This window comes from Rutilus rutilus (genome assembly GCF_951802725.1).
Source record: "Rutilus rutilus genome assembly, chromosome: 17".
Lineage (NCBI taxonomy): Eukaryota > Metazoa > Chordata > Actinopteri > Cypriniformes > Leuciscidae > Rutilus > Rutilus rutilus.
In genome coordinates this window covers 32,273,080-32,288,164 of record NC_140230.1, presented here as the reverse complement: position 1 = coordinate 32,288,164, position 15,085 = coordinate 32,273,080, and the positions used below count along the sequence as shown (strand labels likewise).

General features: G+C 37.6%; 2 protein-coding genes across 5 annotated transcripts; both read right to left on the bottom strand.

The window, feature by feature from the left end:
* Positions 1-901: 901 nt before the first annotated feature.
* rpz4 (rapunzel 4) lies at positions 902-11,457 on the bottom strand. Of its 4 annotated transcripts, none has more exons than XM_084386073.1 (3): positions 11,392-11,457; positions 4,323-4,383; positions 902-3,533 (listed from the first exon to the last, which is right to left on the bottom strand). In XM_084386073.1, the coding sequence occupies exon 3, from the start codon at positions 3,505-3,507 to the stop codon at positions 2,332-2,334; it is 1,176 nt and encodes a 391-aa protein (XP_084242199.1). In that variant the 5' UTR covers positions 3,508-3,533; positions 4,323-4,383; positions 11,392-11,457; the 3' UTR covers positions 902-2,331. The 4 variants fall into 4 exon arrangements, with proteins under 4 accessions (XP_084242199.1, XP_084242196.1, XP_084242198.1 ...); XM_084386070.1 differs by lacking the exon at positions 11,392-11,457 and adding an exon at positions 7,594-7,751; XM_084386072.1 differs by lacking the exon at positions 11,392-11,457 and adding an exon at positions 7,414-7,487.
* rpz5 (rapunzel 5) lies at positions 7,963-11,454 on the bottom strand. Its single transcript, XM_084386069.1, has 2 exons — positions 10,762-11,454; positions 7,963-9,759 (listed from the first exon to the last, which is right to left on the bottom strand). The coding sequence occupies exon 2, from the start codon at positions 9,712-9,714 to the stop codon at positions 8,533-8,535; it is 1,182 nt and encodes a 393-aa protein (XP_084242195.1). The 5' UTR covers positions 9,715-9,759; positions 10,762-11,454; the 3' UTR covers positions 7,963-8,532.
* Positions 11,458-15,085: the final 3,628 nt, after the last annotated feature.

The window sequence follows — 15,085 nt, the reverse complement described above, 5'->3', positions numbered from 1 at the left end:
CAACTGGAGTCACTGTACAGTGTAAAGATGCTTATAAAATATATGCAAGGAATACCAATAACTATTCAGTATGCATGCATATGCAGGTCATGATCATGTGTTAAATTTTAACTACTGAACATAACAGTCTAAGGGAGGCTTTCAAACTTTTATCAAATATTTCCTTAAATATATGTGTACAAACCAATAATATAGCACATCAAAGACTTAAACACTTCCTGGTGTTTGATTCAGAACAAACCCTGAGCGTAATGTTTGAGTAACATCAGTAGAGCTGCCTTCCAAAGACTGTAAGAAGTGCAGAACAGATTATGTATGGAAATGTTTTCATCTGTGAGAGCTCACAAGTGATCAGATTTCATCAGAAACAGTGTGTAACAGAATCTTTGATGTGTCCAAATCCAATAATGTGGCAGTGGGGGGGATTCTGTATCTCTGCCATGAAAGTTTGAACAGTGAGGATGTTAAGACACAAAGACACAAATCCAAAAAGAAATGTAGACTGATTGATGGATTGTTTGTTTATTAAGCAATATCAGAAGAAAAATGTAGGTTGTGTACTACATCATGCAGCATGTCAGCAATAAGTGTGGTCTCAACCAAATGCTTTGTTTTTATATATTCTAGATATTGTTCTGTGTTGTAGACACCAAAGAAAACATCTGACCCATTTTACAATCATTTGGAATCATCCATTAGTGAAGTAAATAGAGTCCATTTTGATTTCATGTCGACTTTGATGCTTTGACGACATTTTATTAGACTACAGGACCGTTATTGCTGTTCAGCGCTAAAAAGAAGAAGCAGAGATTATTTATCATTCAAACACACTCCTGTTTAAAAGTTTGCCGTCTGTAATGTTATGTTTTTTTGTCTCTCACAAAGGCTGCATTTATTAAAAGCTGAATTTTTAGTGTCACATGATCCTTCTGAAATCATTCTAATAAGCTGATTTGGTGCTCAAGAAACATTTCTGATTATTATAAATGTTGAAAACAGCTGTGCTTTTTAAACTTCATATTTTCATATTCTTTGATGAATAGAAATTTCTAAATAACAGCATTTATTTGAAATAGAAATCGTTTGTAACATTATAAAAGTCTTTACTGTCACTTTTGATCAATTTAATACATTCTTGCAAAGTAAAGTATTAATTTCTTTAAAAAAAAATGGTACTGAAATTGATTAATGCTGCCTTCACGTGCTATTGGAAATGTCCTACTTCCCACTTCGTCCAAGCTTGTCGCATTCAAGTGCTTTGTTGTCGTAAAGAACTGGAATCATTGAGGACACCAGGTTTATTCTTGCCTATTTATTGTGAAAAGCTTATTCACCATGCTATAGTCAGCTTGCGGACAATTCTGGAATTTCAGTCAAATACAGGCTAATTTCGCTATGTATAAAACATACAATACGCTTCAAATGATTATTCATTTATGCACTTTAACGTCAAGACAAGGCCGATGTAGCTGTTGTGGAAAAAACGAATAAACAAAAGCAGTGACAACAGCAATCGTTCTCCCCTCCGCCATATTTAAAGTTTATGGCACGCCCAACTCGGAAACTTGGATATCAAAATGATCCCAGAGCTTCCCAGTGGTAAATATGACTTGAGATGGTGTTCATGTCCAGTTTTTACCTAGGAAACTAAGTATTTACAATAATTCCGATAGCATATGAAGGCAGCATAAAGCACAATAATAGATTGCATCATAGCAATCATAAATCCTGTCCAATTAAATCTAAAAAAATAAATAAATGTACTAATTATTATTTCAGACAAACAAAACAAATTTTCCACAAGTTCTTCCTGTGACCCTTTAAAAACCTTTTTCTATGCTTTGCTTATGATAGCCCACCTTTTTGTTCTTTATTTTATTTCATTTATTTAGCTATTTTTCATTCTTGTTGCTCTGTTTGTGTGTTCATTGCTTTGCACATTACGTACAATAAAGTATTTAAAAAACAAAACAAATATTAAGGTTAACCTTATAAGCTCAAGGTTAAGAATATCTAGATACCTAGAAGTGTTTTTGTCAAAGATGTGAAAGAATGTCAAATCTAGTATTTAGTTCTTCTTCAAAGTGTTCATAACTTTTAAACACATTTGTGCAAACATTTTGCATACAATCAGGGAACGTGGACGGTCTACTCCTAAAGGCTAAGGCTAGGAAAAAAGACAAAAATAAAATAGTACATTGGTTGATTTTGGTCATTAAAAGTGCCAACCTTAGAGAGGTTTAACACTCTTTATAGTGGTTTAATGGTGTGAAAATATCTTCCAACAGCTGTTTAGCTGTTAATCAGAGTATTTCTATTTCCCGGCCTAGTTTAAGCAGAATGAAGAAAGACATAGAAGCTCTTGAACTCTTCAAAGAAGTGCAGCTCATCAGAGAAGCTGCTGGAGAAGCCCAAATCTTTGCATGTGGTCTTGACTGTGTGGACCACACAGCCTCTGATTGTATCAAAAAGCAGTACGGCCATCGGCGTCATCGAGGGCTTCTTCTGCTCCGAGACCAGGCTCTGTATCCGGGCTTTATCGACGGGTTCAGGCGAGGCGCTGTAGGAGACCACAACGTTTAGCTTGTCATCCGACGCCGGCACCTGAAAGCGACTCTTTCCCGTCAATCCATGGAAGTCTTTCTTGCAGGTGAACATGCCTGTGGGAGAGTTAAAGATGCGGACTGACCAGCACACCCAGTCGTACTTCTTTTTCAGGTGCTCTACCAGCATGTCGGCCAGTTGCTGGTTGCTTTTGTCGCTTTGGTCTCTCACTATGCGTTTGGCGTCCAGCTCGGCCTGCGACGGAAAGCTGTTGATGCAGTCTTCAATCACGACGTTCATTTTAGACTGGACCACATTCATCTTCTCGCTCCAATCTTGAAGCAGCTTCTCCTCGTCGTCGTCGCCTTTCAACGCCGCGTGTCCCAGCAAGGCGATCAAACCGACGCAGAACAATTTCTTGAGCGTAGCGCAGAAATCCTCCACCGCCCTGCGGCTCTTCCGTTCGTAATTCAGAGTGATTTCCAGAACAGACTCTCCTGAGAAGTTATCTCCGGTTACGGCATTATACAGAGTGTGCAAGTTTTTGTCGCCCCCCGTCCTACTGAAGTGATCCAGGAACGTTTTCTTTCTGACATCTCTGAATTTAGGTTTCGCATTCAGGACGTCCATGAATTTGCGGAATTGGTTGGTCAGATTCTCCTCCACGGAGAAGTAGGTGGCATCTATCCCGCTCTTCTTGATCTCCTGGTTTATCTGCTGGACCTCTTCAGAAACAACTTCCAAGCGGTCACGCACCTTCTGGAACTGCTCCTTCATGTACTCGGCCTCTTTGCTTTCCACGTTATCCAGCGCCAGCTTCACAATCGGAGCTGCGATGGAGAACACAGGGAACAGATCTCCAGCAATGCTGGCCAACACTTCTGCGCCCTGCTCAAACACTTCCATCACGGTCTCGACAACATCCTTCTTCTGTGCAACAAGTTTCTGCAGTTGCTGGGCCATCTTTCAGTTTCAACACCAAGATGTCTCTGTGTAAAATAAGATCAGTACATAATTAGAAATTTACCATTTAAAGGGATCATGAATTGAGAAATCAAATTTTTGTGGCAAGTTGTGGAAAAACACAGTCTTGGCATTGCCTTCCTTGTGATCCTAAAATTAAGAAAGTGTGGATTTAACAACGTTCCAGTCAGATCAGTTTGTTCGCTTTATTTTACTATGGATTAGTTTTTAAACAAGACACAGTTTGACGCAGGCTTTTCAGAGAGACTGAATAAAAAAATGAATGAATAATTAATAAAAGATGATGCAGTGAAGACTACACTGGATCCGACAGTAATGTCGCAACACACAAGTGTGAGTAACAGTGTTTTTACCATGTGTCACTATTGCTTTGTCTGATACAGATCGTTTGATATGTACTGAGTATGCAGTAAATGGTTGTGATGGGCTGTTCTTTCCTTTGTTTTGTCATTTATGTGATTTATTTGCCACAACCAAGATTTTTCAACATTAAAAGTTTTTAAAACAATTCCACACGTGTAATGGCGGGGATGTTAAAAATGATTTTAATATGCAAAACTGTTACCCAATCATAGCAGTCTGCGTTTACTTTCAAGCCTTGAGTGTGGCACGCCCATCAAAACGGTGTTCGAAAGAGAGGGTCAAAAACAGGATATGAAATAGCTTCTCATTTGAAAGACTAAGCTTGGACATTTTGTGCACATGCTATCCAGTTTGCACGTTTTTATACATGCAAACCTTTGGTGAATAACTGTCTTTGTCTCCTTAGACTGGTAAACGGAAAAGAAACTTACACGTGTCAGTCCTCGTTTCCTCTGAATCTTTAAACGGTCAGTGTGAATCTGGGTGGGCTTGCTAAAAAAAAAGATAAAGGAAATGAGAAATGTTTTATACAAACCATAAAAGCAGCAACACAACCTCAACAACACACACCAGGTGTATGTACAGATACCACACCTTCATTTACATAAAAGACATGGGCCAGATGCATTCATTCAATTCAAACATGCACTAAACGACCTGGCAAATAATGTAAGAAGAATTAGTCACACAGTATGCAATATGCAACAATAGAGAGGACAACCATTTCAATTGGAAACAGTTCGAATGGTTCGGATTTCCCCTTTTCCATAATAATGATGCAACACTATTTTTGTTAAGTAGCTTGCTAGGTCATATTATCACTTCCTAAAAGTCCAACGTTTGGACACACTTGACTGACTTAATGTCTTGTGATCTAAAGCTTTGCGCTTTATATGAGTTGTTTTATAAAACAAAGTCAATTTTGTTGTTTAGTCTTTTTAATGTCTTTAGCATTATTTTAAAATGTGTAAAAATTAACTGAGTAAGTGTGTGCAAACTTTTGACTGGTTGTGTAACATTAAATAAACAGAATGCTGATACACTATTCTCTTACATAAAGTTTCCTGAATAAATGTTTTTGATATACCATAAAACGGTACGTTAATTAGGGCTGTGTATCACCAAGAATCAGGCGATGCGATTTGTATCACGATACAGGGGTTACGATATGATACAGTGCGGTATATTGTAAGAAAGGTTTTTTATTCTTCATAAAACCTGAGTAAAAACTTTATTTGCATTTATATCACTAATCACTATTGTTGTGCAATCTAAGTAAAGGGAAAATAGCAAAGTACTTGCAAGATTCTTTAGGTAGTATCCAGCAAAACCACTGATGATTTTCCATTAACATTTCTGGCTAGTGCCAACACAGGTGTGGGAATAATTAGTAGGGTAGTTCAACTAGCTGAGCAAGAACCTTTTTCCGAAGCACCTCAGCAGTAACCATGGAAACAAGACAAGGAAAACACCATGTCAGCTTCTCTCCAGACACACACATTATGCTCTATTTGACTGGGCAGTAGCTACAAAATTCCAGTGTTACAAAATGCCACAAATTCAAGCAATTATGTTACTTACACACCAAAATAGACTTGTATGCATATTTAAAATGTCATTTAAAATTGTAAAGATATGTTGGCATGCCATGGATCATCCAAATGAACGACTAATTTAATACACTAAGTGGGGCCATTAGCTTTTATCCTCGCCTGAACTCTTAACACACATATGAACATACATATGAAAAGTTCTGTGGGTTACAAATCAAAATAGCACCATTTCAATTATCCGTTTTTTTGTTTGTTTGTTTGTTTTTTGCATCGTTTTAGCTTTAGTTAGTGTAGTTGAAAATATGTTACAAGAACATTTGCATACGACATCTGATAAAACTAATCTGTAAACAATTATATGATCAATAAGTTATGAAAACAAATGTTTTATATTGCTTTAACATCACATTTTTAAGCAAACTTTTTTATAAGATCCAACTAATTTTTTTAAGTCAGTTTGATGTAATTTAAGTTCAAATGACTTAAACATCCAAGTTGATTGACAGCAACATAGTGTGTTGGCCGAGATCCCAACACTATTTTGCTGTCTGGGTTTTTATTCAGTGTAGGATTGATTCATGGGCTGTGTCTGAAATCGCTCACTATACCCTTAAACAGGGCACTATTTGAAGGGACAGGCATTTATAGTGGTGTCCGAAACCACATAGTGGACGTTATTGAGTGAACTCATTCCATCCCACAATGCACTGCAATAATGAGTGTACAACAGATGTCTACTGATGCGCCTACAGCTGAAACAAATCATCCATCCATTTTCCAAACTGCCTTGGTCCAGCGTATTATCATACAGGCATACATTTCTTTTTTATTTGTTATTACATTGTTTAATTAAGGTGTATATGCAAGTAGTTTCCATGGCAGAGTTTAAGATAAATCTTCTCATTAGGGATCTGCCAGTTCGGTGTTTCAAATGATTATTATTAAACAGAAAGCACAAACTGCAAAATCGGAAGCCCTTCCGGCTCACTCGTTTTCATCAACTCTTTCAAGTGGACTATATTAGTGGAGTAATGTAGGGAATAGTGAATGATGGTATGGGGGGGATTTCGAACACAGCAATGGGCTCAGGCCTACACTGAATACTTGATTCTGATTGAATCGAGTATTGATTTTTGTATTACTACAAAAGTATAAAAGTATAGTATTTGTTTATTTATTTGTATGTTTGTTTGATAAGCAGTCCTGGTACTCATATAATCAAGTATTGATTCAATCAGTAGCCTACTTCTCAATCAGGCCCTCAATCAACACCGTCAAATATTGTATTCATAAAAACCATTGTTCAGGCTATCTATCTGACTGCTCGTCTATAAAACTGATTTCTAATTGTGCTTTTCGTGGTCTTTACACATAATTTGATTCGAATAATCTTTCACAAGTAATATTTGTATTACTACAAAAGTATAAAAGTATAGGCTAGTATTTGTTTGTATGTTTGTTTGATAAGCAGTCGTGGTAACGTTACTCCTATACGTGGGACAGTGTACACTCATAATGACAGTTGTTAATTTTCGCAAAAATAAATGGTTTTATGAAGATACGATACAAGTCGCTCTTTATTTTGGGATAACGACGGACTGACTCAAAGTTGTCCCGTAGCACTACCTGCACCAAGCTTGACAGAAAGGTAAATCTGTTCTCTTCCCCCCCCCCCCTCAGAATATGGATTTAACGTTAGTATTTTATAACCACATTTCTACTGGCACATATGCATAAACGTTCCCTTAAGATAAAATGTAGTTAAATATCAGGCTGGCAAAGTTAATACCATCACTGTTGACATAAGAAACACTTCCTGATTTAGACTGCAGCCCAACGATCACTGTCAAACAAACCGTCTGAGTTCTTCAGAACGAAAACAAATGAGTTGAAATTACAGAGAAGATATTATTATTATTTTTTGCCTGAATAATCGATCGGTTATAATTCGCTCGTGTTTAAAACATACCGATGTCGCGAGCTGGTGAAAATGCCACAGGCGGACATTAGACTGTGAAGAGAAACGCCCTAAAAACTTTTCATGAGCAAAAACTGAAACCACGGCGTACAGAGACCAATGAAACCGTCGTTGAACTGAACTGACGTCTAGACCAGAGAACAAATTAGCACTGTTATGAAACAAACTCACCTTCTACCTTCCAATCGATCACAAATGGGATTGAATAAAATAAAGCAAAAGTTAACGCTGATCTGTCTCGCTCGACGTCTGATCATGTGCTGGTTCTTCTCTAGCTCGTGGCACACCCTTCAACTACTACACACTGAAGGAATTTCAAGTATTGTCCTTTACCCCTTACAAAATTGACCATTTTATCATAGTTTCCAGCAAAATTCCTGTGTATGTTATTTGTTTATTTAAAATATTCAGTCTTTTGTATAAGTCTCCTATACATTAGGCCTACCCTTAAAATATGAACCTTTTTTCAGGTAAACATTTTATTTTTGCAAGTGAAAACAAGGCTGTGACTAATTGAAATACAGTACATTTAATAAAAAGTAGGCTAGAAGGGTCCATAACTTTAATAAAAAAAAAAAAAGGTTGATACTTTGAAACAAATTTCTAGATCATAGTCGTTTTATTTGCGATTACATAATATCATAAACATGAAATGGACATGATTCTTGGGTTACAGAGAATATATAGGCTATCTAGATTACTTACTATAATTTTTCCATTTGGAAATAATACTTTTCCAGAAAAGACTACAATCTAAAGTTTAAATGAAAAGATTTTTGATTGTAAACACCACGACTAACAACAACCCCACACAATCTGTCTATCGTTGAAGTTTTCGCCACTCAACTGGTCTTTTAAAAGCGTTCTGAACTACAAAACAATACAATTTACATCTGAAATGAATGCATATATGTTTGGTCACAGACATATATTTATCTTTATATTCCTTTTTTTGCCTTGACATGCGAAAATAAAGTGAAGAACCAGCAATAATATACTTTCTCGTTGTATGTCCACAACAACAATTCGGTCATCAGTTTGCTTTACCTAATGCTGGATAATATGAAACCATTTTTAAGATCAGAAATATAGAGAAGACTGATTGCCGTTTCATTCAGAATGAATGCACAGGTATGCCTTTTTGTGCCTCGCAAAGTAGAAACATTCTGGCTGGAAGTTGTTTTTCTCTTCTACTTTCTTATAGCAGCTAATGGCATGGACCAAAGTGTCGGGAAGAGTCTTCCACAGCGCTTGAGCCACAGACTGCATGTTTCCCTTCAGCTTCTGTGCCTCTATCTGATCTAGCAGCTGGCTCTTGTTGAGGGGTTTCGGGTCTGTACTAAAAGACACCACGATTCTGATGCTGTTTGGGGTCAGAAGATCAAAAAAGTTGCCACCTCCACCGCTTCCATGGTACTTTTTGCCAGCGAGCCAATTCCAGAAGAATATGCCACTGTGGTTGAACACCCGAACTGACCAAGAAACCCAGTAGTATTTCTTCTCAAGGAGATCCAGTATTAATCCTGCGAACTCTGGGTTAACGCTGGCTTGTTGCTCCAGAAGTTTATGCTCCACATCCGTTTTGGCCTGCAAAGGGAAATTCTCAATGCAGTCATCCACCGCCGCTTTCATGCGTGTCTCTACGTCTTCCATGCGATCCTGCCATTTCTTCACCATGGCCTCGCCTACCACTCCCTCTTTCAGGGCGGCGTGACCCATAACTGCTATAATTCCCATGACAAATATCTTCTTTAACCTGGCACAGAACTCCTCCACTGGCTTTCTGCTCCTTTGCTCTGTGGTCACCACCGTGTCCAGTATGGCATCTCCGGACATATTCTCTCCAGTTACAGCATTGTACAAGGCATCAATGTTCAGATCGCTACCTGTGTTCTCATATTGGCTTATGAACTTCTCCTTCTTCTTCTCCTTGAACTTGGGCTTAGCGTTGACAAAGTCTTGAAACTTCTCATACTGACTGATTATCTTCGCCTCACGGTCAAAGTTCTGCTTGTTCATGGATGTCCGCTGCATCTCCAAAGCGATTTGGTCGATTTCATCTTGAATACCTTCGAGTTTCTGGTTAATCTTTTCAAACTGCTCAGCAAGGAACTTGGCCTCCTTCCCATCCGGGTTGCCAAGGATCTCGGCTGAGGCCAAAAACACGGCCTCCAGGATGGGGTGGAACTGTCCCACAGTGGCTGCTAAAACCTCGCAACCTTGCCCCATGATTTCCACTCCTTTCTCGATCTTGTCCTTGTTCTCCAAAACCCATTCTTCCACCCGATTCATCCTGGATCAAAGCAGAGAAGGCCTTCTTATCCTTCTTACCCTTGTCTGTAACAGATCAAGGCATATATATCATAAAGTGGAAGCCACAATATAAAAATCAATACAGAAATCAATGCGGCTATTTCTAAGGGTCATATTTGTTTACTCAGGATGAGACCTTAACAGTAACCTGAGATGAATTGGACAGCCAGACCACAGGGGCAGAAATACCAGAGTGTTTGTACGTTTATACATGTTTTCCATGGGCTCAAGCCATTAAAAAAAAAAAAGAAAAAAAGAAAAAGAAAAAATTCTAGTCTTGTTCGGGCATGTCCTGTTCCACCTTACAACCTGCCAGCTAAGTCTCGGCAAATTATACAACAATAAAGGCAGATCATTGAGATCAGGTGTCTACTATAAGAAGTAAAAGCAAATATGCTAAACGTTTTTTGTGCTTCAAAGCACCATTTATTATTATTATTATGAGCACACTGTCGGTGTGAATAGGAGAGCTGCTCTCTCCTCTTCTTTGGAGAATAATTCAGCATTTAAACCCCATATGTATAGCAAAGCAGATGTTTTCAGGAGGGGTTACTGGGTGGGAGAATATATTTGATGGCTTTAGCTAGCGTTTCAGGACTTTTCTGGGCACTTTGATTACACAAGGGAGATGATCTCACACTCGTATCTAATTTCCCAAGACTCAATATACAGAAAAAAAGGCACACCCAGATCTGAGAAAATCTGAAACCAATACACTTGTCCTGCGGTGAAACCATGTTCTACAGCAGGCAACAAAATGACTCAGATTTTCTCATAGAAATAAGCACAAATAAATATACAAGAATAAACCTGACATTTGATATTTCAAAGATCAAAGACTTAATTTGGCTCCTGTCCAATAATGTCTTACATAATGCTTTAGTGGGTTATGTGAACAATTATGAGAATTCAGTTGCTAATATTATGAATGATAAGCATGTAGAACTCGTGAATTTGTGACTCAACAATTCATCTTTTAAAAGAGCATTCTGATCTCAATGGAATTAGGAGCAAAACAATACTTACTGAACAATACAATGATCCTGATTGTTTCAAGTCCTCCTTTGTAAGAATAATTAAGATGGCTTTGAAATTAAAACTCCAGGATGTGTCCGATTTCAGAAAGAAAATGACCATAAAAAAAATAAAATAAAAAAAAAGAAACGTAGGAAAATAGTTTAAAAGAAATCCAGTCTAGCAATTTGTACAAGAAGTCCCTGTTTTTGATAGTTCTACTCTGTGAAAAAAGGAAAGGAACCAACCAACTGATTCTGAAAAAGAGGAACTGTTTAAGTTCAAAGCCACGTCCCTTATTTCTATCCAAATGCTGCTTGGAGCTTTGTGGCAGTCAGTATATTGACTTAAGCACAACATCCAGTATTATTTGGCCATAATATGGCAGGATGTGGTACTTAAGTCAATATTGACTATCATCCACATCACAATGATTCTCACAAAGTGTCATCTCCAACTGTTCATGACAAATGATAATTAAAAGCATAGATCACTGGCCAGCTATTTTTATTTGTGTATTTTTTTGGCTCTATGAAGTTTTTGAAGTTGTACAAATAAAATAACCAAAGATGAAAAAAGAGAAAGGGAAGGATAATGATTGGAAATAGACAAAGAGCAAAAAAATGAAATAAGGAGACTCACCGTTAGTCTGGTGAAATGTATAGATGTGTTCTCTAGTGTTCCAACAGAGTCCAACTGTGCCTAAAAGCAGCAGCCTCCCAGGGTCCACATGTATATATAGACTCTGCCCTGCGGCACTCCCCCTTCAGATTAACTCCATCCCCTGCATGCATTCCTCCGAGCCCACTGAAGAGATGAGGGACAGGCACACAGACAGATTACATCCTGTAAACATTCCTTCTTTGAGAAAAATCAGCATGTAGTAGTTAGATAGTCCCAGAAATGCTTAGTAGAGCCTTTCCCTTATAAAACATGAGGCATGCTCTGCTTTTCTACACGGGTTGTCATGGGTACAGGCACTCACAGTGGCCAGTGTGCACACACACACACACACACACACACACACACACACACACACACATATATATAGGCCTATATATATATTAAGTGATTACGATCAATCGCATCATCTAGAAATGACACTATATATACTTTTATTATAACTTTTATGTTAGATGCGATTAGTGAATTTGACTGCACTAAATGCCATGTTTGTCACGTATTCAGGCTGTAGACTTTATTCATTTGCATATAATATCACACTCTGAATGGAAGTAGCTGATACCATGCATTAGAAGGCAAAAAATGCAAATAAATAAGTTGTTGTCTTCACATTGTCCTTCTTTTAGGAGACTTTGTGGAGCAACACTTGCCAATCTGAAATGAGTGTGAAAACAGCTCTTGGGGGCACGATGCTTCTAGGTCATTTCCGTCACACTGCTTTACATGGCAAAGAAAGACTCTACTGTTTTCAGCATGGCAGGCGGACCAACCCAGTGGCTTTGTGCTGAAGCGGTCGCTGGGACACGCTGGCATGCAATGATTCGTCTGTAGAAGGACAATAAGGGGCTGTTGTGGATTACAGCGGGTCTGGCATTAGCATTTCAAATCTTCATGTCACTGTTAGATCTCGCACTATGCAAATCAGTTGTGCTTATAAAGGATGACGTGCCCTCAGTAGCACAGCAGTGGGTGTGATCGCTGATGCACATGCTTGATAAACAGTAAACAGGACCCTGGAGAGTTTGTGGCAGATTTAGGATCCATACGTTCCAAACAAATGACTAATATTCATAGGTATTTCCTAAGAATTAAACTTCACTTCCCGTTTTGTTTGGGATATGGATATGAATGATGCCTCCAATTGTATGTAAGTTGTTGAGAAAAGATGGGCTTCTCTAAGCAATTGTCACCTGTTAATGTAAAATAGTTTTCTTTGTTAATTGCCCTATCTGTCTAAAATGCATAAAACATCCATAGACAATAGGCAAAGACAATCTGAGACAACTTCCAGGTCTGGTAGTTTGTTAAGGTGTGACTTCCAAGTAGCCATGCATTTGCTGTATTTGAAATCCCTGCCCTTTTTTTTTTCTTTTTTTTTCATGAGTCATGAATTAGCCTAAAGTTAATAAGTGGATTAAGCTTTTAATTTCATCTGAACAACAACAACAAATCATAATGCTTGACAGTTATGCAAGGTGTGCAAAAAAGGGCAGTGTAGTTCACTGCAATGTCGTCATGATGAAATTATCATCAATAATATTTATAAGTGTTGAATTAAATGCAAAATCTGAGGCGTGATTTATGCCCAGCACAAGTTTATTGCTTACGGTTAGGGGTTTTGAAAAACAGATACGAGCTGCGTGCCTTAGCAAACGCCACTAGCACAACTTCATTAGCTTTTGTATGCCACATGATTTTTTTTTTTATCCTTATCTGAAATACAAAATGCTTACATGTATTAGTAAAATCTATAGTGTTTATCACACTGATCTGTGATGTTTACTGAGTAGTAAAGTGCTTATGTATGTAGCCACAAGATGTCACTTTGGTTCATGTAGATTCCTTGTTTTTGTGAAGGAAAAATCTGTCTAGATTTTTTGTTTGTTTTATAAATCCATACTAGCAGACAATTTTTTTTTTTTTTTTTTAATAAACAAGTATTAGCATGCCTATTGGGGAAGTGTAAGAGTAAATTGTGAGAACTATTTTATGTGGGAATTAGCTTCAGGCTATGCTGACTAACTGCTAGGCCTAGGTGGAAATTATACAGACAGGTTTGTCTTAACTGAAACTAAACGATCATTCAGGTTGGTCTTCCAAGAATGATCATATGGTTTGCGTTGGCTTTCATAATGAAGTGTGTTTTAGCTAGATTTTTAATTGGAACATGCTTCATTGTAAATGTGTCAACGATCAACTTCTGTCATGTGAGGCAAACAAGATCAACCATATGAATGAGGAAATATCCAATGCAAATAAGCTGCTGTGTTGCGTTAATATTTTGCCACCTAAGTCTTTTGGGTTTAATTCTTATTTTGTTGATCCTTTTCATTTTCCATCAAGCAGTGTCAGGGAACAGCTGCGTCCAGGTCGCAGGACATAAGCAGAGAGGTTTCAGTGAACTATGGAAAAATGTGTCATTTCGCTTAAGGCAAAGGATGAGCACTGCTTTAATGACAAACCTGAATATCTCTGTTTCCTCTGGTCTGGACAAGCTTCAGAGGAAATGACAGTAAATGCAGTAAAAAAAAAAAGAAAAGAAGATATCTGGGCGTATGCATATTTTAAATAGTTCCTTTCAAAACCATTCTACATGATCCACAGGTCCAAATATTTTTTAAGCGTTTATATATTTTTACATAGGCTACTGGTAAAACAAAATCAATACAATTTAATAGTTGTTCTTTATAGTAGCCAGTTTGCCATTTTATATATGTATAACATTTTTGGTAACACTTTAGTTTAGGGTCCAATTCTCACTATACTTATTAGCATGCATATTACTAGGATATTGGCTGTTTATTAGTACTAATAAAGCACATATTAATGCTTTATTCTGCATGACCATATTCTACATCCCTTAATCCTATACCCAATACCTAAACTTAACAACTACCTTACTAACTATTAATAAGCAGTAATTAGGAGTTTGAGGCAAAAGTCATAATTAATAGTTTAATGGTGAGAATTGGACCTTGTAAAGTAAAGCGAGGTGTGCTAAATCAGACATCTTTTTAGTTCCCATCTTGATGGTGAGTTTGTTTATCAGTGTTTTGTCTGGCTTTACTTGTGTCTATTGATTTCAGGCAGGTTTTATTAAGCATCTCTCTCTCTTTGCCCTTTAAAAACCTCCACCTTATGCAAATGGCAAATGTGATTACAACCCAGACAGTGATGAAAAGAGAAGGTCACCGCTTTGCAGATCTTCATTAATGTGTGTCCGTATTGTCCTATGAAGGCCACTGGAGTGAATTTATGATCATTTGTCATTTAACCTTAGTTTGTCATCTGGTTGTCCTCATGCTCAGCAACACTGATGATTCATAGTTGTGACATAATTGTGAATTTAAAATGGAAGTGCACAGAAATCGTTACGTGAATCCAATGTTATTGCCTGAAGGACATCCATTTTGTTTGGGTTTTATCACAGTACAGGGTCACTTTGGCGTTCATGTGATGCTCCAACAAGTACTCAGAGATAAAATATATCGGCATGAACGTTTAGACTGTCACAGACAGATGGAGGACGAGAGGAAGGCTGTGTGCTCACAGATGGCTCTTGTGGTTTTGTCAGGAAAGAAGCTATAAAGAGCAGCTTGGTTCATTTGTTAAAATATTATTCTTTATAATGGCTAAATATGTTCATGTGAAT